Source organism: Gallinula chloropus, assembly GCF_964237585.1.
Source record: "Gallinula chloropus genome assembly, chromosome: 18".
Classification (NCBI taxonomy): Eukaryota; Metazoa; Chordata; class Aves; order Gruiformes; family Rallidae; genus Gallinula; species Gallinula chloropus.
This window is the reverse complement of record NC_140103.1, coordinates 13,347,202-13,374,441: the sequence shown is the minus strand read 5'-3', so window position 1 is coordinate 13,374,441 and position 27,240 is coordinate 13,347,202. Positions and strand designations below refer to the sequence as shown.

Here is a 27,240-nt window from a genome sequence, read left to right as displayed (position 1 = left end):
GTTTCCCTTCCTGTCCTTGCTGCCTTTGTCCCACCATTACCAAAGCTCTGCTCTGCCCCGGGGTGAAACTGGAGTAACAGTGCTGAAAAGCTCATTCCTATCCACAGGGGATTTAGTCTGAGATCACACCATCCTTCTATTTGCTGACTGCTGCCAGGCAGGACTGAATTCTCCAGAGCCACAGCTGACCCTCCTCCCAGCAGTTGCATGCTCAAGCCAGCAGCAAATATACCTCCCAAAAGGGGTGTTCCCAAAGTCCTCCTGAATACAGAGAGCCAATCTCATGATATTCTTTATGAAGTGGAAAAGCCTTTTCTCAGAGAAGATTTCCCTAACGTCTCACTGTGTTTTTCCTCTTTGCCCAGGTCTCCACACTTGACAGCAGCAGATGTCCAACAGCAGCTCCATCAGCCAGTTCCTCCTCCTGCCCTTTGCAGACACACGGGAGCTGCAGCTCCTGCGCTTCTGCCTCTTCCTGGGCATCTACCTGGCTGCTCTCCTGGGCAATGGCCTCATCATCATCACCATAGCCTGTGACCACCACCTCCACACCCCCATGTACTTCTTCCTCCTCAACCTCTCTGTTCTTGACCTTGGCTGCATCTCCACCACTGTTCCCAAATCCATGTCTAATTCCTTGTGGGACACCAGGGCCATTTCCTACACAGGATGTGTGGCTCAACTCTTCTTCTTTTTATTTTTGATCTCTACAGAGCTCTATCTTCTCACTGTCATGGCCTATGACCGCTACGTTGCCATCTGCCACCCCCTGCACTACGGGACCCTCCTGGGCAGCAGAGCTTGTGTCCACATGGCAGCAGCTGCCTGGGCCACTGGGTTTCTCAATGCTGTGCTGCACACAGCCAATACATTTTCAGTTCCAGTCTGCCATGGCAATGCTGTTGACCAGTTCTTCTGTGAAATCCCCCAGATCCTCAAGCTCTCCTGCTCACATGCCTACCTCAGAGAAACTGGAGTCCTTGTGTTCATTGTCTGTTTAGTTTTGGGGTGTTTTGTGTTCATTGTGGTGTCCTATGTGCAAATCTTCAGGGCTGTGCTGAGGATCCCCTCGCAGCAGGGACGGCACAAAGCCTTTTCCACCTGCCTCCCTCACCTGGTTGTGGTCTCCCTGTTTATTATCACTGGTGTGTTTGCCCACCTGAAGCCCCCCTTCATCTCCTCCCTATCTTTGGACCTGGTATTGGCATTTCTTTACTCAGTGTTTCCACCAGCAGTGAACCCCCTCATCTACAGCATGAGGAACCAGGAGCTCAAAGATGCCACATTGAAACTGATGACTGGATGTTTCCAAGCAGCAATAAACTGCTTATCTTCTGAATACCACTGATAATGTAACTCCTGTTATGATCAGTTCATATTTAATAGGGGTTTTAGTTGGTAGTTTTTGGTTTCTCTCTAGTTTGTCTAAGCTGTAGTAACATGGTCAACTTTCATCCCATTGCTAATGCAGTATCACCTGCTCTTCCGTGTAAGGATGAGCTGTGCTCTCTTTGCATCATGTCTGCTTCCACAGAGCCATAATTGTCCTCATTTTTCCCCCTTTTATTAATAAAATTTTTACAAGAATGTTTTCATCAGCTGAACAACTGGAGTACTTGTCTGTAATGGCAATGCTTTCCCACCATGACAGGATGGGATAAGGAGAGCTTACTGACAAAATTCACCATGAATGTAGAACAATAATGGCCAGTTACACCCAGTGCTAACACAGGGTACCTTGTTTACCTGACAATTATAGAGTACTGCCTGAAAGGAAGGAAGGAAGGAAGGAAAGACAGACAGACAGACAGACAGACAGACTCTTCTGGAGGCACCAAGCTCATACCCTTCCCCAACCAGCTTCTTTTATGTGAAAGTGGTGTCAGGTGGTATGGAAAATAGCCCAGGTGAACTCAGATCACCTGTGCTGGCTGCTTGGGGAGGTTAACTCTCACCTGGCCAGAACCAGGACATTATCCACCCCTTTTTCTACACCATCTACATCATGGCCAGATCTTACATGTTCAGAGTATTGGGGACATTCATAACATCATTGATCTATTATGTAGAACATCTGCCATGGACAGATTTAGTTATACACCAAAAATTTACTGGCTGTCCTTTCCTAGAACTAAACCCCCTTGGGGTACACACTTGACTTCCCCATCCTTTCGCATCCCCCACCAAGCGTGCCCAGGTCCCTGAGCAAAAGCAATCCCATGAAAGGGTTTGCCTTTGTCTGAAGAAGGAACATCCCAGAGTGTCTTCCCCAACAGGTTTTTCATGTGTAATACAGGGACTTTATGCCCCTCCACGGTCTGTTGAATTCTGCGGTGGTTTTGCCTTGGCTACAGGCCAAATGCCCATCAAAATCCCCCTACCACTTCCCTTTTCATCCAGAAAGGGGAGAACATAGATATTGGGAGGCTTAGGATTTGAGATAAGGACAGAGAGCAATCACCCTGCAATTAGTGTCATGAGAAAAACAGACTCAGCACAAAATAAAGGAAACTAATTTATGACACTACAGCTACACACCCAGTGATGCCAGAGTCAGGTAATGAGAAGAGTGGCCAGGTCTTAAAGCACCTTCCCCCATCCCTCCCTTCTTAGCAGACTTCACGTTAGTCATGATTTTTCTCCCATCCCCCCCCCCCCCCGAAACGTGGCACAGGGAGGGGCAGGGTCTGGGGGAATGGGGTTTCAATCAGTTCCTCTGAAATGTTTTCCTTCTTAGCTGGGGGGGTGGAAATCCACACCCCCTTCCCCTGCTGCACACTCTCTCTCTCTCTCTCTCTCTCAAATCTTCTTAAACCTTCTCTTAAAACTTCAAGGGAGATACCATGAGAAAAGGTTCCACCACAACACCCGCACATCAAGGCAGCTCAGACATGACTAGATGGGGAAGCGGTCACAAGGAGAAGAATTTGGTCATTCCAGGGGCTGCCATAGCGGTCAGAGGTGCTGAACTGGAATCTGGCCATGAGCACATTGGGCTGCACTGGGAGGACCGTGGCCACGCAGACAAGGGCCCTTCTTGTCCATCTGGACTCAGCACAGACAATGCCACCGCTGGAGCAGTCAGTCCTAGTGCAGGGCTCCCTGGTCTGGAGGAATGGGGAGGAACTGTAATGTGGTCTGACAAAGTCTGCCAAGATACAGATAGGGGTCTTGTGTGGAGAGGCTGAGAGACCTGGGCTTCTTTAGCCTGGGGAAGGGGAGGCTGGGGGAAGCCCTCATGTGCTACGTGAAAAGAACATCAGAAAGGAATTTGTCCTGGTTTTGGTCAGGATTCATGAGAAAGGAGGGGCGAAGCCAGGACAGGTGACCCAAACTGGCCAAAGAGAGTATTCCATGCCAATTACGTCCTGCCCAGTATAAAGGGGGGAGGTGATGGGAAGAGGAGCAGGGGCAGCTCCGGGACATGTGGTTATTCGGGGACGGTCGGGTTCTGGGACGGCTCTGGTTGGCAGGGCCTGAGCTGTGTGGTTTGGTGAGAAACTGCATTGTGTATCAACAGCTTGATATATTTTTGCTCTAAAGTCCTGTTAGCATTGTTATACTTTATCTTTCTGTTATCTTAGTAAACTATCCTTATCCCAACCCACGGGCCTCTTCGTTTCTTGGTTTTGGGCTTATTTGCCCCTTCCTTTTCCCTTCCCTTGCCTCTCACCCCCCTCTTCCCTCTCCCCCTGCTCTTTTCCTTCAAGGAGCAGGCAGCTGCGTGGATCTCGGCTCTCAGCCTGGGTAAAACCATGACAGGGGGCCACCAGGGGTGTTGGGAGGGTTGATTGTGGGGGCACCCATGAGTGATGGGAGGGGTGTGGGGATGTTGTACAAAGGTTCCGGGGGTGGATATAAGATAATTTGGGGGGTAAAAGGGCAGGTTTAGGTCAGTAATATGGTGCTATATGTTCCAGCTATACCAGCGCCCACCTCCCAACCTGTTAAACGTCCAGCAGTACGTCCCAAGCAAAAGGTGTGAGGGATGGCAGATGTTCCTGGCCTGAAACCTCCCCAGGAGTACACAAGCAGCCCATAAACCTTGGGGCTCATGAATTCCCAGCCAAGGGAACAGTCCTAACAGTGCCAGTGGTCATTATCAGGCTCTTCCATAGTCCAACATCGAACATGTTGAATGTCCAGCAATGGAGTCCCAGGGTCTCTAACACCTATTGCTGGCATTTCATTGGAGGCACCACAAGTTGGAGAGACACTTTCAAGCACACAGGAACTGCTAACAAGACAGGGCTTGACTTCAAACAGACCTCGACAAACTTGCACAGGTGACCCAAAATTGGCCAAAGAGGGTATTCCATGCCAATTCCATCAAGCTCAGCATAAAGGGGGCTGGTTGGGGGCGGGGGGGGAGGAGCACATGGCTCTGAGCTGTACATCCTGAGCTGTGTGGTTTGGTGAGAAACTGCACTGGGCATCACCAGTGTTGTATGTTTTACTATTTTTTTTTGTTTTCATTTCCCTCCCTTCCCCCTGTCTCCAATCCCTCCCACCCCACAGCATCCTCCTAGAGAGAACACGGCCTCTTGATGTCCAGCTCTTGGCTGGAACAAAACCATAACCAAAGATTCCAGCACAACACCCACACATCAAGACAGGCTCAGAAATGATGGGTGGAGAACAGGCTGCGGGGAGAAGAATTTTATCATTCCAGGGGAAGCCATAGCAGTCAGAGGTGCTGAACAGGAATCTGGCCATGAGCACATTGGGCTGCACTGGGAGGAGAGTGGCCACACAGACAAGTGGCCCTTCTGATCCATCTGGACTCAGCACTGCTGAGGCCACCTCTGTAGCAGTCGTTCCCAGTGTGGAACTCCAAGGTCTGGAGGAATGGGGAGGAACTGTCACATGAAGGGGGGTCAGCTTTCAGAGGAGTTTCTCTCCCAATACAGTTATAATCAGATACATATAAAGGTCACTTATCAACACGCTGAACTTCTGAGAGAATAGACTTCTGAAAGATGGGATGTTATCCAACATTCTGAAGGCCAAACCAGACACTGGAGAGAGCTGAGGGGCATCTGAATGAACAAAGAGCAAGCAGAGGTGGAGACCTGTGATCAAAGTGCAAACATGCATCTAGTCTGCTGAAAAGATGTCTTTAGGCCTGGAGCAGGGAGATACTGCATCAGGGATGGGATAAATGTGGACCATGTTACTATGGCTTAGAAAATACAGAAGGATAAATAAAAAACTAAAATCCTTACGAAATAAGACTAGTTCTAACATGAGTTACATGACCAGATGGATGTAGAAGATGAGCAGTTTATTCGTCCTTAGAAACATCCAGTTCTCAGTTTCCACATGGCATCCTTGAGCTCCTGGTTCCTCATGCTGTAGATGAGAGGGTTCACTGCTGGTGGAAACACGGAGTAAAGAAACGACACCACGACATCTAAAACTGGGTGGGAGATGGAGGGAGGTTTCAAATAGGAAAAGAAGGCAGTGCTGACAAACAGGGATACGATGGCCAGGTGAGGGAGGCAGGTGGAAAAGGCTTTGTGCCGTCCCTGCTGCGAGGGGATCCTCAGCACAGCCCTGAAGATCTGCACATAGGACACCACAATGAACACAAAACAACCAAAAACTAAACAGACACTGACCACAAGGACTCTGATTTCCCTGAGGTAGGCATCTGAGCAGGAGAGCTTGAGGATCTGGGGGATTTCACAGAAGAACTGGTCAACAGCATTGCCATGGCAGAGTGGAACTGAAAATGTATTGGCTGTGTGCAGCAGAGAATAGAGAAACCCAGTGGCCCAGGCAGCTGCTGCCATGTGGACACAAGCTCTGCTGCCCAGGAGGGTCCCGTAGTGCAGGGGGTGACAGATGGCAACGTAGCGGTCATAGGCCATGACAGTGAGAAGACAGAACTCTGTTGTCATCAAAAATAAAAAGAAAAAGAGTTGAGCCAGACATCCTGTGTAGGAAATGGCCCTGGTGTCCCACAAGGAATTGGCTATAGATTTGGGAACAGTGGTGGAGATGCAGCCAAGGTCAGTAACAGAGAGGTTGAGGAGGAAGAAGTACATGGGGGTGTGGAGGTGGTGGTCACAGGCTATGGTGATGATGATGAGGCCATTGCCCAGGAGACCAGCCAGGTAGATGCCCAGGAAGAGGCAGAAGTGCAAGAGCTGCAGCTCCTGTGTGTCTGCAAAGGGCAGGAGGAGGAACTGGCTGATGGAGCTGCTGCTGTTGGACATCTGCTGCTGTCAAGTGTGGAGACCTGTCCAAAAAGGAAAAGGTAGTATGAATTTAGGGAACTCTTCTTTGAGGAAAACCTCTTCCAATTCTTAGGGAATACGCTCAGATTGACTCTCTGTCTTCAGGAAGACTTTTGTCAGGTCCCTTTTGGGAGCTCTGCTTTGTGCTGGCTTGAGTGTGCCACTGCTGGGAGGAGGGTTGGCTGTGGGCTCTTGAAAACTCAGCCTTGCCTGGCAGCAGCCAGTAAATAGAAGGATGGTGTGATCTCAGACTAAATCCCCTGTGGATAGGAATGAGCTTTTCAGCACTGTCACTCCAGTTTCACCTGTGGCCAAAGCAGAGCTTTGGAGCTTTGGTTGTCTCCTGCCTGTACCTGAGGAGTGTTTCTTCTGTCAGATCTGCCTGGCATTGCTGCTGCAGTGCCAGTGAAACCTTCCCCTGAGTGCAGAGTGGGGAGAGCTGCTCTGTCTATCAGCCCTGGTCTCAGCTGCCCTGTGCTTGATGCTCTGTGATCAGAACCTGATGTTCCTTGTAGTAGATTAAGGTCTGCACTGTGTGGTATGTCAGGGAGGTAGCAAATCCTCACTGCCATGGAATTTCTTGGAGCAGCTCTTTCTCCCTCACTTCCCAATGTCTCTGCTGCCTGGAGATGACCCTTCAGCTGCTTCTCTTTGCCACTGTCACCTCCTGCTGTGTGCTCACAGACCTCATCCAACCTGCTCTTTGTTTAGATCTTCTCTACAGACCCCTCCTGGCATCAGGGCACTGCCACAGGGAACCTCTGTGTGTGCAGGGCTCATGCAAAAATATATCTTAATGGCAATCGAGTTTCCATTGCATATTCCTGTGGGGAGAAATCCGCACAGCCCACAGGAGAGGAAACGTGAAAGCAAAGACTCTACCTACAGGAAAATGCTTCCTTGGTGTTGTTCCTCAAAGTCCCTTTGGAATTTCTCAAGGATCAGATGTAGCTGGGATCAAAGATGACCGATGGAGAACTTTCTACAGCAGAAGGACCTTACACTGCCTTTCCCTGTGTCTCTCCTCAAACCCACAGCAGCTGTCTCTATCATTGTGAAAAGCCCACCAGGCAGGCTGAGTGCTGACCCCGGCAGTAGAAGCATCTCTGCCCCAGCACACAGCCCCTGGGGTGAAGGGACCCCGCTCACTAGGACAGCCCTGGGCAGCCCTGGGTGCACACTCTGCTTTACACCTCTGCAGCCATGCCCAGGAGAAGACAGCTGTCCTGCCCTGTCCCTCTGATGGGGCACAAGGGCATCCCTTCCAGGCAGCACTTTCTGGTCCTAGAGAGAACCTGTCCTCCTGACAGACCCCACACACTGCCCCATGTCCCAGCTTTAGGAGATCCCTCCAGGAACAGAACCTGCATTGCCCTGCACCCACAGACATACCAGGCAGAGTGCTGTGGAGATTTCTCCTCCAGTGAGCTCTCAGCATCCATCAGCTCTCTCAGCCTCCCAGGTCTCCCCTCGGTGCCTACAGGCAGTGTCCCCAGCCCTGTGTGTTTGGCAGAGGAGCTGCTCCTGGGCAGAGCTGTCTCTCTGCAGCGCTGGGTTGCCATGAGCTCCCTCGATCCCAGGAGCTGACCCATCTGAGCAGGAGAAGACCAGTTCTTCTAGGCTCCCTCCTGGTGCCACAGCCCTCATGGGGATCACTCTGTGATCTCATCTCTGACGTTCTCTCCTTTGGCTGGGGAGAAATCCTTCTGTCCATCAGAGCCCTTTCTCCTGATCAAACCAGAGCTGGGTAGGACAATCACCTTTCCTTGTCTCCCCATGAGACAGGACCCCCAGGCAGAGACAGGCAGGGTACTCTTTCCCCCTCTCAAAGGAAGGGATTTAGTTGAGCAGTGTGGCATTTCTTAGTTTTTCCCAAGAAAAAAAATCAGGGAACACAAATCTATAAATCTCTGTTCTGTAGTTGAGGGAAGTGGGAACCACAATCCAGAAAGATCATATATGTCAAAAAAGATAGACCTTCTGCTGCCAGGACAATCTGACACCTGGAGAGCTCCCATCAGAGCCCCAGACAGCCAGTGGCAGCCTCAGCCAGCAGGAAATGGACATCCCAAAAAGGACCTTTCCAATGTCTAATAGGACAGGAGAGTCAGTCCTTGGGTCTGCAATGAGAACGTTTTGCTCAGGGAAGAGTGCCCCAAGTTCTCACTGCCTTGTTCTCCTGGCAGAGGGCTTCATGCAAAGAGGCAGAGAATGTCCAAGGGCAGCTTCATTCCCCACTTCCTCCTCCTGCCCTTGGCAGACACACGGGAGCTGCAGCGGGTTTCTCAGTGCTGTGCTGCACACGGCCAAGACATGTTCCCTACCCGTCTGCAAGGGCAATGCTGGTGACCTGTTCTCTGCAATCCCCCATACCCTCAGCCTTGCCTGCCCAGATGCCTACCCCTGGGAGACTGGCCTCCTTCTATTTAGTCCCTGTTTAGTTTTGGGGTGTTTTCTGGGTACCTGGGGAGGTTTAAGACCAGGAACATCTTTTGGACATCACACCTTTTGTTTGGGGAGCTATATCTGCTCCTTTTTTTTCAGTCTTGAAAATGGTCTTTGGTAGAGCTTGAAAATGACATCAGGCAATGTTAAGACCATTCCCTTTGCAAGGAATGCCCTGAGCCCCCAAGTTCTGGTGCTTCTCATCTGATACCTGAAGAGGTTTCATGCCAGGAACATCTTTTAGCCCTCACACCTTTTACTGTGATGCTACTGGTGGACGTTTAGCATATTTCATCTGGAAAATTCTCTCTGTTTCAGTTAGGACTGTTTCCTTTGAAGAAATGCCCTGAGCCTGAAAGTATATAGGGGCTGCTAGTGGGACACCTCAGGAGAGTTCACAAGAATCACAAAAGTCACAAGAATCACAAGGTTGGAGGAGATCTTTGAAGATCATTGAGTCCAAACATTCCCATCCTATGCTAAACCATATCCCTAAGTACCTCATCTACCCTTTTTCAGAACACATCCAGGCCAGGAATACCTTCAAGCCCTCACTCCTTTTCTTTGAGACCTATTGCTGGAGGTTTAGCAGTTCTGAAGGTATTACTGGTAGCTCAGAAAATGACGTCAGGCACTGTTAGGACTGTTGCCTTGGCTAGAAATGGCCTGAAACTCAAGATTGGTTGTACTGCTGGTCTACTACCTGGGGAAGATTTAGGTCACAAAAGTTTTTCAACCCTGACACCAACTTGTTTGGGAGCTGTTCCTGGATGTTTCTCAGTTTCAAAGGTGGGTGCTTGTAGAGCTTGAAAAGGAAGTCAGGCATTTTTAGGATTGTTCCCTTAGCTACAAAAGCTCTGAGCCCCAGAGTTGCTGGGGCTGCTTTTGGGTACCTGGGGAGGATTCAGGCCCCCAATTATATATCAGCTCTCAAACCTTATTTTTGGGAACAGTTGCTGGACACAGCATTTTTGAAAGGGGACGCTGGTAGAGCCAGAATATGATGTCTGGTCTTACAGGACCATTCTCGTTGCTGGGAATGCCCTCTGCCCCAGAGTTACCAGGGCTGTTTGCGGGCTACCTGGGGAGGTTTCAGGCCAGGATCATTCAGCCCCCATAGATCTGCTTCACGTGTGCTTACAGATGGCTCCCCAAATTCTGGTGCCTTTAGCAAAATGGCAGCAATAGGTGTTAAAGAACCTGGGTCAGAACTGCTGGACGTTCAGCATGTTCAAAGATCGATGAAGGTAAAGCCCAAAAACGACATCAGACATTGTTAGGACTATTCCTGTGGCAAGGAATGCCCTGAGCCTCAAGCTTACTGGGGCTGCTTGTCTCTCCCTGTGGAGGTTTTACGCCAGGTACATCTTTCATCCCTCGCAGCTCTTGTTTGGAATATATTGCTGGACATTCAGCATGTTCAAAGGTGGATGCTGGTAGGGCTGGAAACATGAGATCAGACACTATTAGGACTGTTCCTTTGGCAAGGACATTCCTGAACCCGAAGGTTACTGGGTCTTCTGGTCCTCTCCCTCAGGAGGTTTCAGGCCAGGAACATCCTTCATCTTTTACAACCTTTGTTTGTGTCCTATTACTTGATCTTTAACATGGTTGAAGTTGGACACTGGTAGAGTCCAACAATGATGTCAGGTACTTTTAGGACTAACCCTTGGAAACGAAAGCCCTGAGATCCAAACTTACTGGGGCTGCCAGTGTGCTACCTGGAGAGGTTTCAGACCAGGAACATTTTTCTGCCAAAACACCTTTTGTTTGGGTTATATTGCTGGATATTTAGCAGTTTCCAAGGTGGACACTGTTAAAGCTAGAACATGTCATCAGGCAGAAATATGTCCACTCCCATGGCTATGAAAGCCCTGAACCCCAAGTTAATGAGGCTGCTACTGTGCTACCTGGAGAGGTTTAACACCACAAACATCTTTCATCTGTCACACCTTTTGTTTTGGATGGATTGCTGTATGTTTTGCACCTCCAAATGTGATCACTGGTAGAGCCGGGAAATGACGTCAGGCCCTGTTCGGATGGTTGCATGATCTATGACAGCCCTGAGCCCCAAGGTTACTGGGCCTGCTAGTGGGCTACCTTGGAAGGTTTCAGGCCAGGAAAATTACTGGGTCCTTGCAACTTTTGTTTGGGAGCTATTGCTGGATGTTTAGAAGTTTCAAAACTAGAAGCTGGTAGAGCTGAAAACTGATGTCTTGCACTGTTATGGCTGTTGTCTATAAAAGCCCTGAGCACGAACATTACTGGGGTGTCTTTTGGGCTACCTGGGGAGGTTTCTGGCCAAGAATATCTTTATGCCCTTGTACCTTTTGCTTGGCAGCTATAGCTGGACATTTAGCATTTTTGAAGGTGGATGCTGTTAGAGCCAGAAAATGATGTCAGGCCCTGTTACAACCGTTCTTTTGGAAAGGAAAGCCCTGATCCCCAAGGGTACTGGGGCTTCTAGAGGGCTACCTAGGCAGGTTTCAGGCCAGGAACATCATTCATCCTTTGAGTCTTTTATTTGTGAGGTACTGCTGGACATTTAGCATTTCTGAAGACGGATGCTGGTAGAGTCTGAAAATGACATCAGGCACTGTTGGGACCATTACCTTGGTAAGGAAAGACCTGAGTCTCAAGGTTACTGGAGCTGCTAGTGGGCTACCTACTGAGGTTTCAGGGCAGGAACATCTTTCATTCCTCAATTATTTTTTTTTTTTTGGGGGGTGTTTATTGCTGTAGGTTTAGCTTCAAAGCTGGATGCTGGTAGAGGTGGAAAATTACATCAGGCACAGTTAGGACCAACCCATTGTCTTTGAAAGCTGTGAGCCCCAAGGCTACTGGGGCTGCTACTGGGCTACCTGAGGAAGTTTCAGGCTGAGGTGGTTTGACCCAGGCTAGAGGCCAAATGCCCACCAAAGCTGCTCTATCACTCCCCTTTTCAGATGGAAAAGGGACAAAATATGTATTGGGAGGTTTAGGATTCAAGATAAGACCAGGGAGAGATCACTCTGCAATCAGTGTCATGGGCAAAACAGACTGAACATGGAATAAAGGAAAGAAAACTCATTTATTAAAACTACATCACACACCCAGCGACACCAGAGTCAGGTAATGAGAAGTGAGGCCAGGTCTTAAAGCACCTTCCCCCCACCCTTCCCTTCTTAACAGACTTCATTTTATTCCCAATTTTTCTCCCTTCTTCCCCAACACCATGGCAGGGGGAGGAGCAGGGAATGGGGGTGTGTGTGTGTGTGTGTTTGTCACTTCCTCACAAGTTGCTTTCCTTCTCCAGATCTTAAACCACCTCTACTTCCCCCCATCCCTCCTCTCTTAGCAGACTTTACTTTAATCATAATTTCACTCTCTTCTTCCCCCCCATAGCAGCATGAAGAAGGGCTGTTCCCCCTGAGTTGTTTTCCTTCTTAGCTTGGGAGGGGATTCCACACCCCCTTTCCCTGAGGCACTGTGGGGTCCCACCCACGGCAGACAGTCCTCCATGAACTTCTCCAATGTGAGTCCTCTCTATCGGGGAGTCATCTCCTCACCAGTTGCCTCAGCACAGCTACCTTCCACGGGGTGCTCACCTTTGGGCCCAGATTGATCCAGGCTGGTCCCCCACAGAGTCACAAGTCCCCCAGCAAACGTGCTGTGGCATGGGTCAGTCTCTTCATAGGCCGTAGATGGTCTCTGGTCCTTTCCTTATCCACGGGCTGCAGGGGGAAGGTCTGCTTCACCATGGTCTTCTCCACAGGCTGCAGGGGTATCTCCCTTTCTAGCATCTGGACCACTTCATATCCCCCACACACTCCTTCTTCCTGGCCTTTGTGTCTGCATGGTTTCTTACATCTTCTCACTCTCCCCCAACATACACAACCACGTAGAGACAGAGACCAGCTGTGTGGTGCTCCACTCTAGGCTGGGGCCAAACCATGGTGAAAGGTTCCAGCACAACACCCACACATGAAGGCAGCTCTGACATGATGGGTAGAGAACCAGCCACAAGGGGAAGAATTTGCTCATTCCAAGGGATGCCATAGCAGTCAGAGGTGCTGAACTGGAATCTGTCCATGAGCACATTGAGCTACACTGGGACAAGCGTGGCCACGCAGATAAGGGCCCTTCTGGTCCATCTGGACTCTGCATTGATGAGGCCACCTCTGGAGTCAGTCCCAGTGTGGGGCTCCCTGGTCTGGAGGAATGGGGAGGAACTGTCACATGGGCAGAGAAAGTGTGCCAAGACATGGATAGGGGTCTTGTGTGGAGAGGCTGAGAGACCTGGGATCCTCTGGCCTGGGGAAGGGGAGCCTAAGTGAAACCCTCTTTGGAAAGAACGTAAGAAAGGAAGTCAAGGTAAAACTGCAGCTTTGAAGGTCAGAGTGGACATGAGGATAAAGAAATGTCATTCTGAGGGCAGTGCTGTGGTGCTAAAAGTCACTCAGAGGAAGTGTGGATGAGCTGGTGCCTTTGTGGGAACACCTGATGAGGAGGGAAAGACAGCAGTACAGGCAGGGACACCATGGAGTGAGATCAAAGTGGGGAAGGGGGATGGGTGCCTGCATCCTGCAGGGAAACAGCACAGGCATGGGGCAGTGTGGCATGGGCTGTGGTGCAGATGGCCAAGGGTGCCAGCCAGGTCTTTGACTCCTGTACTAGAGCTGATATCCCTGCCACAGAGGCCACAGAGGAGACACATTGTCCTCACAGACATGGAACATCATTGCCTCCTTGCACCCACCCCAGGGGAGGTCACCATGGGTCATACCCCTGTCCTTCCCTTGGTGTTACACTCCCCACATCCAATGGAAGAGACACAGGTGAGGGTCAGGATCTCCCTGCCCAGGGGCTGGGGGTCAGCGCTTGGCACTTCTGCTTCATCAGACCAAGGCAGGGTGTCCTCAGCATCCGAGCTGCCTGTGCTGAGCCTGTGTTTGTCCTCATGGCCTCCAGTTGTCTGCTCTAACGAGCCGAAGATAGTTTGGGCATTACTCCTTACTTCACTTCTGGAGAGGTTTCTTCACTCTCCACTTGGTGTCTGATGTCTCTGGACTCAGAAGAAAACTCCCCATGGGGATCATTAATCACACAGAAAGCCCTTACAAGCATGGCTCTCCACATAATTGTCTTGAAAATAAACAGAACTTGTGTAACTATTTGGAGACGTTCTATTTGAGTGAGGAAAATTTCAAAGGACTTTCACAATGGAGGATTTTTTCACGGTTTGAATCAGATACATACAAAGGCTACTTATCAACACACTGACCTTCTGACAGAACAGTTCATAGGACTTCTGAAAGATGGGATATTTCCAACTCTCTGAAGCTCAAAGCAGAAACTGGAGAAGTGAACAGCATCTGCATGACAGAAGAGCAAGAACAGGTAGGACCCTGTGAGCAAAGTGAAGTGCATATGTCCATCTAGACTGCTGAAAGTATGTCTTTAAGCATGGCTGTATCATCAGGACAGGTGTAGGCACTTAAAGGAAAAGTGAGGTGAAACAGGAAGATTAGTGTAAAGCGGGCACAGGGAAAAGGACTGTTTCTTCTGCTGCCACCTGTACCAATCCTGGAAATTCTTGTTTTGTCACAGTCGGAAAGCATTGCCATTTCATAACAGGTACTCAAGAGATTCAGCTGAGGAAAATGTGCTTATGAATTGTTTATTAATGTAAGAAAAAAACCCTAAAACTAAAATATTAAAAGGCTTCTCCCTGATGCAAAAAAAGCATAGCTTTTCATTGCACAATGTCACACAAGACCAGGAATGGGATGAACATGGACCATGATACTACAGCTTAAACAAATTAGAAGGAAAAATTAAAATAAGTAAAATACCTACTAAAACCAGATTGGTCCTAACATGAGTTAAATGACCAGTGGTATGATAAGGAAAATGAGCAGTTTATTGCTGCTTAGAATCATTCAGTCATCAGTTTCCACACGGCATTTATGAGCTCCTGGTTCCTCATGCTGTAGATGAGGGGGTTCACTGCTGGTGGAAACACCGAGTAAAGAAATGCCAATACCAGGTCCAGAAATAGGGAGGAGATGGAGGGGGGCTTCAGGTCAGAAAACATGCCGGTGCTGAGAAACAGGGAGACAACAGCCAGGTGAGGGAGGCAGGTGGAAAAGGCTTTATTGCTGTCCCTGCTCTGAGGGGATCCTCAGCACTGCCCTGAAGATCTGCACATAGGACACCACAATGAACACAAAACAACCAAAAGCTAAACAGGAACTGACCACAATGGCTCCATTTTCCCTGAGGTAGGACTCTGAGCAGGAGAGCTTGAGGATCTGGGGGATTTCACAGAAGAACTGGTCCACAGCATTGCCATGGCAGAGGGGCAGTGAAAATGTATTGGCTGTGTGCAGCACAGCATAGGGAAACCCACTGGCCCAGGCAGCTGCTGCCATGTGGACACAAGCTCTGCTGCCCAGGAGGGTCCCGTAGTGCAGGGGGTGGCAGATGGCAACGTAGCGGTCATAGGCCATGACAGTGAGAAGACAGAGCTCTGTGGAGATAAAAAATAAAAAGAAAAGGAGTTGAGCCACACATCCTGTGTAGGAAATGGCCCTGGTGTCCCACAAGGAATTGGCCATGGATTTGGGAACAGTGGTGGAGATGCAGCTAAAGTCAAGTACAGAGAGGTTGAGGAGGAAGAAGTACATGGGGGTGTGGAGGTGGTGGTCACAGGCTATGGTGATGATGATGAAGCCATTGCCCAGGATTGCAGCCAGGTAGATGCCCAGGAAGAGGCAGAAGTGCAGGAGCTGCAGCTCCCGTGTGTCTGCAAAGGGCAGGAGGAGGAACTGGCTGATGGAGCTGCTGTTGGACATCTGCTGCTGTCAGCTGTGGAGACCTGTCCAAGGAGGAAAAGGCACAGTTAGAAGTTAGGGAACTCTTCTTTGACAAAAACCTCTTCAAATTTACATTGATTCTCTGGATTCAGGAAAACTTTTGTCAGCTCCCTTTTGGGGTTCTACTTTGTGCTGGCTAGATCATGCCACTGCTGGGAGGAGGGTCAGCTGTGGTGCTCAAGAACTGAGTCCTGCCTTGTAGCAGTCAGGAAATAGAAAGATGGTGTGATCTGAGACTAAATCCCCTGTGGATAGGAATGAGCTTTTCAGCTCTGTCACTCCAATGATTCCCAACAGCAGAGCAGAGCTTTGGAACTTTGGTTTTCTCCTCAATTTACCTGAGGAATGTCCAGTGCTGTCCTATCCTACTGCCCCACACGCAGTCCTTTTGGACGCACTGAATAGGCAAAGCATGGCCAAGGATGGAATCAGAGTGTGGTAGAGGCTATCTAAGGTTTAGATTAGATATTGGGGGGAGTTTTTTTATGAAGAGAGTGGTGAGGGGCTGGAACAGGCCGCCCAGAGAGGTGGTGGATGCCACATCCCTTGGAGTGTTCAAGGCCAGGTTGGATGGGGGCCTGGGGAACCTTGTGTAGATCCAGGTCTGGAGGTTGGTGGACCTGCCTGTGGCAGAGGGGTTGGAACTCTGTGATTCTTGGGGTCCCTTCCAACCCAGACCATTCTGTTATTTATTATCTTGCATGATTCCCAAAACAGTCCTTTATGCCCTCTCCCCCCTTATATTCCTATTCCAGGAGACAGATTCCACAGCTGACATCCCTGCTCTGGGGCCTATAAGGGTCTGGACAGTGAGGCAGAGCAGGGCTGGCCATTCTCCCTAGCCATTCTCTGCTCACCCTGGCAGAAGGAGGGAAATGGCTGTGCAGAACAACTAAAACATACAACTGTTGTCAGTGGAAACCGCTGGACCCAGCACATTAGGGAAGCCACCACAGGCTCAGTCCAGACCCATTTCATAACATATCCTCCTCTTTCAACCCATGGAGAACTCCTGCAAAGTACTACTGTTGGTTGACTGCCGACTGAATATGAGCCAGCAGTGTGCCCAGGTGGCCAGGAAGGCCAATGATATCCTGGCTTGTATCAGAAACAGTGTGGCCAGTAGGTCTGGGGAGGTGATTGTGCCCCTGTACTGGGGACTAGTGAGGCTGCACCTCGAGTACTGTGTCCAGTTCTGGGCTCCTCACCATAAGAAGGACATTGAGGTCCTGGAGCGAGTCCAGAGAAGGGCAACCAGGCTGGGGAAGGGGCTGGAGGGCAAATCCTATGAGGAGCAGCTGAGGGAGCTGGGGGTGTTTAGCCTGGAGAAGAGGAGGCTGAGGGGAGACCTTATCACTGACTACAACTGCCTGGTAGGAGTGTGCAGAGAGGTGGGCAATGGTCTCTTCAGCCAGGGGCCACGAGATGGGCCAAGGGGAAAAGGCAAGAAGTTGCTCCAGGGCAGGGTCAGATTAGTTGTTAGAGAAAAGTTTTTACTGCAGGAGTTGTCAGGGCCTGGAACAGGCTGCCCAGGGAGGGGCTGAGTCACTGACCTTGGATGTGTTTAAAACAAGGATAGCTCAGGTACTTGGGGATATGGTTTAGCACAGGACAGGAATGGTTGGACTCAATGATCATAAAGGTCTTTTCCAACCTTGAGATTCTGTGACTCTGTAGTACGGTGTTTTGATGAAAATTGATTCGTCCTACACCTGACCTCATGTGTAAAAGAAATGCTCTGACTTCAAATAGCAGCACTGAGTAAAGCCCATTTTATTAGACGTCTGATGTAGACATGAACTTAGACCTTTCTTGTTGAAAAAAAAGGCATGAAGGCCTCTAGGTCAGAGAGGAAGGGAACAGCCCTCTGGGGACGTGAGTTGTAAGCAGACACTATTCCTGCTGAATGACTAATGACTGAATCTGCTTCTTCAGTGCAGCTTTCAATTCCTCATTCCTTATGCTGTAGATGAGGGGGTTCACTGCTGGAGGCACCACTGAGTACAGAACTGCCACCATCAGATCCAGGAATGTGGATGAGATGGAGGGGGGCTTCAGGTAGGCAAACATGGCAGTACTGACAAACAGGGAGACCACAGCCAGGTGAGGGAGGCAGGTGGAAAAGGCTTTGTGCCGTCCCTGCTCTGAGGGGATCCTTAGCACAGCCCTGAAGATCTGCACATAGGACACCACAATGAACACAAAACACCCAAAACCCAAACACACACTAACAACAATCACCCCAGTTTCCCTGAGGTAGGCATCTGAGCAGGAGAGCTTGAGGATCTGGGGGATTTCACAGAAGAACTGGTCAACAGCATTGCCCTTGCAGAAGGGAAGTGAGAATGTATTGGCCGTCTGCAGCAGAGCATTGAGAAACCCACTGCCCCAGGCAGCTGCTGCCATGTGGACACAAGCTCTGCTGCCCAGGAGGGTCCCGTAGTGCAGGGGGTGGCAGATGGCAACGTAGCGGTCATAGGCCATGACAGTGAGAAGATAGTACTCTCCTAATACCAAGAAGAGAAAAAAGAAGACCTGAGTAGCACATCCCGCATAGGAAATGGCCCTGATGTCCCACAAGGAATTGTCCATGGATTTGGGGATTGTGGTTGAGATGGAGCACAGATCAATAACAGAGAGGTTGATGAGGAAGAAGTACATGGGGGTGTGGAGGTGGTGGTCACAGGCTATGGTGATGATGATGAGGCCATTGCCCAGGAGAGCAGCCAGGTAGATGCCCAGGAAGAGGCAGAAGTGCAGGAGCTGCAGCTCCCGTGTGTCTGCAAAGGGCAGGAGGAGGAACTGGCTGATGGAGCTGCTGTTCGACATTTGCTGCTCTTAAGGGTGGAGACCTGTGAAAGGAAGAAAAGGCAGTGAGAAGTTAGGGAACTCTTCTTTCAGGCAAACTTCTTCCAAATCACATTGACTTCTTAGATTCAGAAAGACTTTTGTCAGGTCCTTTTTGGGTGGTCTGCTTTGTGCTGGCTTGAGTGTGCCACTGCTGGGAGGAGGGTCAGCTGTGGGCTCTGGAGAACTCAGTCCTGCCTGGCAGCAGTCAGGAAATAGAAAGATGGTGTGATCTCAGACTAAATCCCCTGTGGATAGCAATGAGCTTTTTAGCACTGTTACTCCAGTTTCACCCGAGGGCAGAGCAGAGCTTTGGAGCTTTGGTTTTCTCCTGACTGTACCTGAGGAGTGTTTCTCCTGTCAGGACTCCCTGACATTGCTGCTGCAGTGCCAGTGAAACCTTCCCCTGAGTGCAGAGTGGGGAGAGCTGCTCTGTCTATCATCCCTGGTCTCAGCTGCCCTGTGCTGGACTCTCTGGTGTTCCCTGTAGAAGAAACTGGACCCCACAGAGAGATGAGGAATCCAGTTCTCAGTCCTACGGATGGGGATCTTGAAGTGAGGGTCAGCTCAGTGCCAGGCCAACCAATGGACATACCCAGAACCCCAGGTAACAGTGGGACATAGGCAGCAAGGACAGGAGGGGAAACAGCAAGAAATGCTCTAGCCAGGCCTGGAAAGAGAGGGATGGGCAGACAGGCACTCAGGGAATTGTCCTCAACATGGGTTGGGCTGCCAATGAGATGGCTCAGTCTGAAACCCTGGACTCCCAGGCGCAGAGTCTGTGCTGGGAGGCAGAAACAAGGGGGTCTGTGTGGGAAAGTGTCTGCACTGCAGAGGATGTCTGGGAGGTACCAAATCCCCACTAGCATAGCGTTTCTGGGAGCAGCTCCTCCCTCCCTCACAATGTCTCTGCTGCCTGGAGCTGTCCCTGGAGCTGCTTCTCTTTGACAATGTCACCTCCTCCACTGTGCTCACAGACCTCAACCTACCTGCCCTGTGCACAGCTCTGCTCTGCAGACCCCTCCTGGCATCAGGGCACTGCCCTAGGGAACCTTTGTGTGTGCAGGGATCAGGAGAAGCTCTGACAAGTCCTAATGACCAATGAGTTTGCACTGCCCTCTGCAAAGTTATCAATAAAAGCTCAGCTCCCACTTCCCACCCAGTCCACAAGAGCAGAAAATTCAAAGCAAAGTCTTTTTCCCTGGAGTGGAAAATGCATCCTTGGTGTTCTTGAAAAGTCCCTCGAAGTTGACGTGGATCTGCTGGAGCTGGGAGCAATTCAGGGCTGTGCAGCACCCTTTGTTACAGCAAAATGACCCTACACTGTCCTTCCATGGGTCACACTTTCCACCCAAAGATTCTTTGTGCAGCAACGTGGATGGAAGCCCACAAGGCAGGCTGAGTGCTGACCCTGGTAGAAACAGGGTCCCTGCCCCAGACCCCACACACTGCCCCATGTCCCAGCTTTAGGAGATCCCTCCAGGAACAGAACCTGCATTGCCCTGCACCCACAGACATACCAGGGAGAGTGCTGTGGAGATTTCTCCTCCAGTGAGCTCTCAGCATCCATCAGCTCTCTCAGCCTCACAGGTCTCCCCTCGGTGCCTACAGGCAGTGTCCCCAGCCCTGTGTGCTTGGCAGAGGAGCTGCTTCTGGGCAGAGGTGTCTCTTGTCAGGGCTGCTGGGTTGCAGTGAGCTCCCTCCATCCCAGGAGCCCAGCCCAGCTCACAGCAGAGGAGCAGGTGAATACGTCACATTCTCCATTCCCCAGAGTCTCCTGTGAGGTGTCCCTGGAGCTCCAAGTAACTAACTTGGAAAGACACTAAGTCTTTATTGCCTTTCCCTCCCTTGGCTGGGGAGAAATCCTTCTGTCCAGCAGAGTTGTTTCTCCTGACCAAACCAGAGCTGGGCAGAAGAATCACCTTTCCGTGTCTCCCCAAGAGACAGGAACCCCAGGCAGGGACAGGGATGTGACTCTTTCCCCCTGTGAGAGTCACTCCAGGCCCCTCATACTTGCTTTGCAGCCCTGGGGCTGGAAGGGGACGCTGCTCTAACCTATGATTCCCACAAACCCATTGCAGCTGGGATTTCTCTTGCCCCAGTTTCTGTGGCAAAAAAATCACACCTTCTGCCATGGAGCTGCTGTTCCCAGCTCCCATGGGAATTACTGGGGGCAGAGACAAGTTTCCAAAATCCCCTTCTCCATGACAGTGGACTTGATCGGATGGGAACTGTGTGTCACCCCTATTCACCCGTACCTGTAACTGAAGACCAGGAATGACTCTTTGGGAGCCCATGCCAGAGGCTTCTACTCCTCATGCACACCTGGGAGTTTGTGAGACAATTCAAGATTTTAGTTTTCCTTGTTATAAATCTCTCCTCACTCTTGTCTTTTATTTCTGAAAACACTTTTCCATACCCATTGTCAGCAGATGTCCATTGTCTCGGCTACTCCTTCCCCCTCATGGGAGGACTCCTCACAGTCTCCCCTTGCTCCAGCATTGGGTCCCACCCACAGGAGACAGTCCTCCATGAACCCCTCCAACGTGAGTCCTTCCCACATGGCTTCAGATCATCACCAACTGCTCCAGGGTGGGTCACTTGAATGGGCTGCCGTCCTTCAGCAACAGACTGCTCCAGCCTGGGTCCTCCACCGCCCTGCCAGCAAACCTGCTCCAGCACAGGCTTCCTATGAGGTCACAGCCTCCTTCAGGTGTCTTCACCTGCCTGAGCTCTGTGATGTCTACATGCTGCATGTAGAATCACTGTTCCACATCATCCAGCATGGGCTGGGGGGGAACAGCCTCATTCACCATGGGCTTCTGCATGGGTTACAAGGGAATCTCTGCAATGAGGCTTGGAGGACCTTCTCCCCCTACTTCACCGAACTTGTTGTCTGCAAAGTTCCTTACACTTTCTCTCTCCTTTCTCTGACAGCAAAAAGCAGCAGATAATTTTTAATTCCTTATTAAATATATTGTCACAGCAAATATATTTTCACTCCCCCTCTGCCAGGGCAATGCTGCTGACCAGTTCTGTGAAATCTCCCAGATCCTCAAGCTCTCCTGCTCACGAGCCACACTCAGGGAAATTGTAGTCAGAGCTTGTTTGGCTTTTGGGTGTTTTGTGTTCATCGTGGTGTCCTATGTGCAGATCTTCAGGGCTGTGCTGAGGATCCTCTCGCAGCAGGGACGGCACAGAACCTTTTCCACCTGCCTTCCTTACATGGAGTGGACTCCTTGTTTGTCAGCACTGACATGTTTGCCTACCTGAAGCCCCTCTCAATCTCCTCCCTATTTGCAAATTCACAGATTCACAAAATTCTTGTTGTTGGAAGGGACCTCCAGAGATCATCAAGTGCGTGACCCCCCTTCAAAAGCAGGGTCCTCAGACGGGTAGGACAGGTCGGTATCCAGATGGGTCTTGAATATCTCCAGAGAAGGAGACTCTACAACCCTCTGACTGTCCCAGGGCTCTGTCACCTTTACTTTTAAAATTAATTCTGCATTTTGGTATGGAACTTCCTGTGCTCCAACTTGGAGCCATTGGCCCCTGTCCAGTCTCCAGAGACCACTTAACCTGGTAGAGGTATTTCTTTACATGGTGGTTCCACAAGCAGTGAACCCCCTCATCTACAGCATGGAACCAGGACCTCAAGGATGCCGTGTGGAAACGGGACTGGATGTTTCTAAGCAGCAACCAACTCATCATCTTCTTCATTGTATTGCTGGCCCTGTTGACTCAATAAAATGTAATCATGCTGAATAGATTGATGGAGATGTCACTTAAGAGACAATTAATATAACTTTAATATAAGAATTTTCATGTTCTTAAGAATAGGTTTGTTTTGGATTTTAGTAGATGTGGTTTTGCCCCAGCTGAGAGCCGAGCACCACACAGTCGCTTGGTCTTTGAAAGAGAGTGTGGGGGGAGAAGCAGTTTGGGGGGCGAGGGGGGGGGAGGAGGGAAGGGAAAAAACCAAAACCGAGGAAACAAAACCCTGCAGGCTGGGGTAAGGATAGTTTACTAGAATAGCAGAAAGAGAGATATAACGATGATAACAGGACTTTTTAGCAAAATATATGAAGCTGGTGATACGCAATGTAGTTTCTCACTGAACCACACAACTCAGGCCCTGCCACCCAGAGCTGTCCCGAAAACTGGACCATCCCCAAACTGCACATCCTGGAGCTGCCTCCTCCTCCTCCCACTAGCACCCGATTTTATGCGGAGCATGATGTAATTGGCATGGAATACACCCTTTGGCCAGTTCGGGTCACCTGTCCTGGCTGTGTCCCCTTCCTTCTCCCAAAGTAGGGAAATAGGAACAACTGAAAAGTCCTTGACTGCTTGGCAACAACCAGAAATATCAGGGTGTTATTAGCAATGCTCTCCTCCCTACTCCCAAACACAGCATTCCATCCACTATTAGAAAAGAAATTAACTCCATCCCAGCTGAAATCAGCACTCTGACATGATTTCCTGGCACTGGTTAATGCTACTCAGGATGATCTGCTCCATCAGCTTCTCTGGGACTGAAGTCAAACTATGAGGCCTGTAATTGCCCTGATCATTCTTCTGTCCTTCTATAGGGGGTTACGTTGACTGATTTCCAGTCTTCTGGTACCTCTCCAGTCAGCCAGGACTGATGGAAAGTGGCTTGGTGAACCCCTCTTGCCAGCTCTTTCAGCACCCTTGGCTGCATCCCATTCAGCCCCACAGATCTCTGCACATCTCTGTGGTGCAGCAAGACCATCTCCTCCTAGATTGAGGTGGGGTCATTCCACTCCCTGTCCCTGTCTCCTAGTTCAGGGAATTGGATTCTCTCTGTACAACTGCGCCTATTACTAAAGACAGTGGCAAACATTTCATTAAGCACCTCAGCCTTGTCCTTGTCTTTCCACAATGTTTCCTCCTGAATCTGATAGAGGATGGAGGGTCTCCCTGCTCTTTCTTTCATTTAAATGGAGGCCAGATGAATTTCTAGCTGGGCTTTGGACCAACAATGAGGAGAAACTCTCATCCTGTTGTTCTTCCCTCAACATTACACACCCCACGTTGCCCCAGGTAGAGCCTGAGCAATGCTTGTGGGACAGGACCTGTCTTCCCTTGGATGGGGGTCAGGGCTTGGCCTTTCTGCTTCATCAAACCAACCCAGGGCTTGCTCAGCATCTCAGCTGCTTGTACATTGCCTTTGCCTACCAGCCAACATGGCCTCCCATTACCTGTGCTAACGAGTCCCTGGGGAGGCTCAGCCAGCAATGGCTCTCAGCGGGACTCATTAATACTTCAGGTACTTTGGCTTCTACTTTTGACATGGAGTGTTTTGTGTAAGCTCCTCTCAGTACCTGAGCTTCAAGGACTCAGCACCAAATGCACCCCAGGGCTCATTAAAGATAAAAAGCAAACCATAACGAGCTATGTCTCTTGATGTAATTATCTTCAAGTCTTCAAGAGATGTACAGAGCATTGAAGCTGTTTCAAAGGGAGCTCAGGGTAAAATTGATTTTACTGCATATTTCTACCTGTCCAAAGTAAATTGTCTGTGTCTGAAATCATTGTTCCAACAGTGGATCTGCCCATCAGTGCTTCTGGTTGCTCTCTAGATTTCCTGCTGCTCTGAGTTTCAGGGTTTAACCATAACTGCCTTTCTGGCAGTTGTCTGACTCATTCTGTCTTTAGCCAGCTCTTGAGTTGTGGTGATTTCACAGTCTCCTTCCTCTCACAAAAACAGCTCTCACCTGGTTAAGCTTTGTGGCAGGTGAACCTCACTGGTGGCAGATTGCACTTGGAATAGAGTGAGGAGTGTTGGATTTAATGGTGAATCTTGTCAGGTTCCTTTTGTTGGGAAAATAAATCCCTCTGTGCTGCCTGTGTGCAGCCAGTTCTCTAAGGAAAGCAGGGGAGCTGGTACAGAGGGGCTGTAATGCCCCACTGTGGAGTGCAGCAGAGAGACCTGATGTAAGGACAAGGGATGCAAGTCCCAGTTGGGTGGTAAGAGTCATGGTGGGCTTGTGGAGATGTGCAGCAAGGTTGTCCCCACTGTGTCAGACCTCAAGGGACACTATTTTGGAGCAGTCCAAACCTGCTTAGGAGGCACCCTGGATCAATCTCAGTCAGAGGTTATCACCTCTCCTCTACAGTGAAAATAATAACTGCCCCAGGCAGCTGCTGCCATGTGGACACAAGCTCTGCTGCCCAGGAGGGTCCCATAGTGCAGTGGGTGGCAGATGGCAACGTAGCGGTCATAGGCCATGACAGTGAGAATATAGTACTCCGTTGAGAACAAAAATAAGAAGAAAAGGATTTGAGACAGACATCCTGTGTAGGAAATGGCCCTGGTGTCCCACAAGGAATTGGCTATGGAGTGGGGAACAGCAATGGAGATGCAGCCAAGGTCAGTAAGAGAGAGGTTGAGGAGGAAGAAGTACATGGGGGTGTGGAGGTGGTGGTCACAGGCTATGGTGATGATGATGAGGCCATTGCCCAGGAGAGCAGCCAGGTAGATGCCCAGGAAGAGGCAGAAGTGCAGGAGCTGCAGCTCCCGTGTGTCTGCAAAGGGCAGGAGGAGGAACTGGCTGATGGAGCTGCTGCTGTTGGACATCTGCTGCCATCAAGTGGGGAGAGCTGTGAGAGTCTGAAAATGCAGTGAGACATTAGGGAACACTTCTTTGAGGACAACCTCTTCCAGTTCACACTGATTCTCTGTATTAAGGAGGACTTTTTTCAGGTCCCTTTTGGAAGCTCTGTTTTGTGCTGCCTTGAACGTGCCACTGCTGGGAGGAGGGTCAGCTGTGGCCTCTCTAGAACTCATTCCTGCCTGAGTTCTGTAGAATATCAGTGTCTGCGCTGCAGGGGATATGAGGGAGTTCCCAAATCCCCCCTGCCAGGGCATTTCTGGAAGCAGTTCCTTCTTTCTCCCTCACTGACAATGTCTCTCCTGCCTGGAGCTGTCCCTGCAGCTGCTTCTCTTTGCCCATGCACCTCCCACTCTGAGCTCACAGACCTCATCCCACCTGTCCTGCGCTCAGCTCTGCTCTGCAGACCCCTCCTGGCATCACGGCTCTGCCCTGGGAACCTCTGTGTGTGCAGGGCTCAGGAAATCCTCTGATGTGGACATGCTGCAACTCTAACCAAAACCCTGCCTGCCCCTTGACACAGGTGCCATTGTCACCAGCCAGGACATCTGCAACTCCACAGGCGATGGTGAGCACAGGATGGACTGGACAAGGCAGATGTGCCAGGGTGGAGATGGGGTGGGGGAAGAGGTTTGTTCTCATGTTTGAGTTTTGCATCCCAAACAACAGCAACATTGAGCTGGGGAATACCTCTGTCATCTCTGCAGGTGACCTCCCAGTTCCTGAACTCTTCTTGAAAACCTCCAGTGCTCAGGAGGGGGAACAGGTTTTGTTTCGCTGCTCCATCAACAAGCTGCATCCTGCTACCCGAATCGTCACCTTCTGCAAGGATGGGCTGGAGGAGTTAAGCTTGAGAGCCCAACAGGGTCAGCTGAGCTACTCCATGGTGGTGAATGTCACCCTGAGGAGTGCAGGGACGTACACATGTGGCTACCAGCACAGGAATGAGAGCAACTGGGTGAGGAGCTCTGCCCTCAGTGCTCCCCGGCGCCTGAGTGTGTCAGGTGAAATGTGGCATTGGAACACAGGCAAGTACCTTTCCCAGACCCTCAGTACAGTGTGAGGACCCTACTGTGCTCCATGGGTGCTTGGGATGCTCATGGTCAGGGTATAGTTCAGCCCAGCCTTTGTCCCTGGGGAAATACCTCCCAGTCATGGAAGAGCATCGTGCTCCTCTCCTGCCCCTGCATCATGAAAAGGGAGAGTGGTGGTGCCAGATCCAATCCAGAGACACCACTGTGCAGGACATCGGTTTATTTATCACAACACTTGTACATGGTGGATCCTCAGCTGCTTAGTCTGTGCAGTACCTGCCAGAGCTGGTCACTCTCACCCTGTCCCTTTCTCCTCCCAGGCACAGAGTCCAGCCCCCAGGCAGGGCCATCAACCTACCGGTGAGTCATTCCCTCCCTGTAGTCCCAGAGTCTCCAGGCATCAGTTCTAGGGATGCCAGGATGCTGGCACCAGGACACAGGTTTGTTTATCAACTGAAATCTGGCCTGGCCCTAATGCCATGGTCTCTATTTATACCAGTGATGCCTCCTCTTTCCCAACACCTTCTATTCCTGCTAGGTCCCCCTCACCAGAACCACAACTTCCTCAGAGTCATCATGCTAGGGGTGGCAGCTGCCTCCATCCTCCTCCTGACTACAGTCAGCTATTGTGCTGTTAAGAAAGGTGAGCAATTTAGGGAGGCTAAGGGAAAACTTCAAGCATAAAATCACACCCTGATACAGGGCTGCTGCTGTCTGACCCATCCCAGTTTATCATAGCTGGCTCCTTATCCCCCCGTTTCATAGGAAACTTTCCTTTATCAGCTGCAGAGAGAAAAGATGTTAAAATGGGGAAGACAAACTGCCTCTCTGCCCCAGGAAGATATTTTCTCCAAAATATCAGCTCTTTAGCGCAGTTGGCCTGAGCAGATCAAGATTGGCTCCTGCTCACTTGGGCTGTCAGCAGCTGCTGAGAGCTTGGGAGAAGCCGCTCTGGGAACAGGGACTCACAGTTGCATACACTGGGCTCTAGAACTGCTCCTCTGAGGGAGGTGTGGAGGTTTAGCCCATCGTCTTCATGCTACAGCCCAGAGTATGGAAAGGCAGGGCTGTGCAGTAACTCTGCCTCCCCACCTCCCCCTTTCCTTCCCTTGCAGGGCTCTGCAGAGAGAGATGCCAAAGGTGAGCAGCAATCCCTCTTGGATGTGGGGCTGGTGTG

General features: G+C 50.3%; 4 protein-coding genes across 4 annotated transcripts; 1 reads left to right on the top strand and 3 right to left on the bottom strand.

Moving 5' to 3' along the window:
• Positions 1–556: 556 nt before the first annotated feature.
• On the top strand, positions 557–1,348 carry LOC311198773 (olfactory receptor 14C36-like; the record flags this gene model as incomplete). Its single annotated transcript, XM_084272776.1, has 1 exon — positions 557–1,348. The coding sequence occupies one exon, from the start codon at positions 557–559 to the stop codon at positions 1,346–1,348; it is 792 nt and encodes a 263-aa protein (XP_084128902.1).
• Positions 1,349–5,294: 3,946 nt separating this feature from the next.
• On the bottom strand, positions 5,295–6,221 carry LOC311198772 (olfactory receptor 14A16-like; the record flags this gene model as incomplete). The annotated part of the gene is made up of 1 exon (XM_084272775.1): positions 5,295–6,221. The coding sequence occupies one exon, from the start codon at positions 6,219–6,221 to the stop codon at positions 5,295–5,297; it is 927 nt and encodes a 308-aa protein (XP_084128901.1).
• An 8,600-nt stretch (positions 6,222–14,821) lies between these two features.
• On the bottom strand, positions 14,822–15,523 carry LOC311198573 (olfactory receptor 14A16-like; the record flags this gene model as incomplete). Its single annotated transcript, XM_084272549.1, has 1 exon — positions 14,822–15,523. The coding sequence occupies one exon, from the start codon at positions 15,521–15,523 to the stop codon at positions 14,822–14,824; it is 702 nt and encodes a 233-aa protein (XP_084128675.1).
• Positions 15,524–17,437: 1,914 nt separating this feature from the next.
• LOC311198572 (olfactory receptor 14A16-like) lies at positions 17,438–18,373 on the bottom strand (the record flags this gene model as incomplete). Its single annotated transcript, XM_084272548.1, has 1 exon — positions 17,438–18,373. The coding sequence occupies one exon, from the start codon at positions 18,371–18,373 to the stop codon at positions 17,438–17,440; it is 936 nt and encodes a 311-aa protein (XP_084128674.1).
• Positions 18,374–27,240: the final 8,867 nt, after the last annotated feature.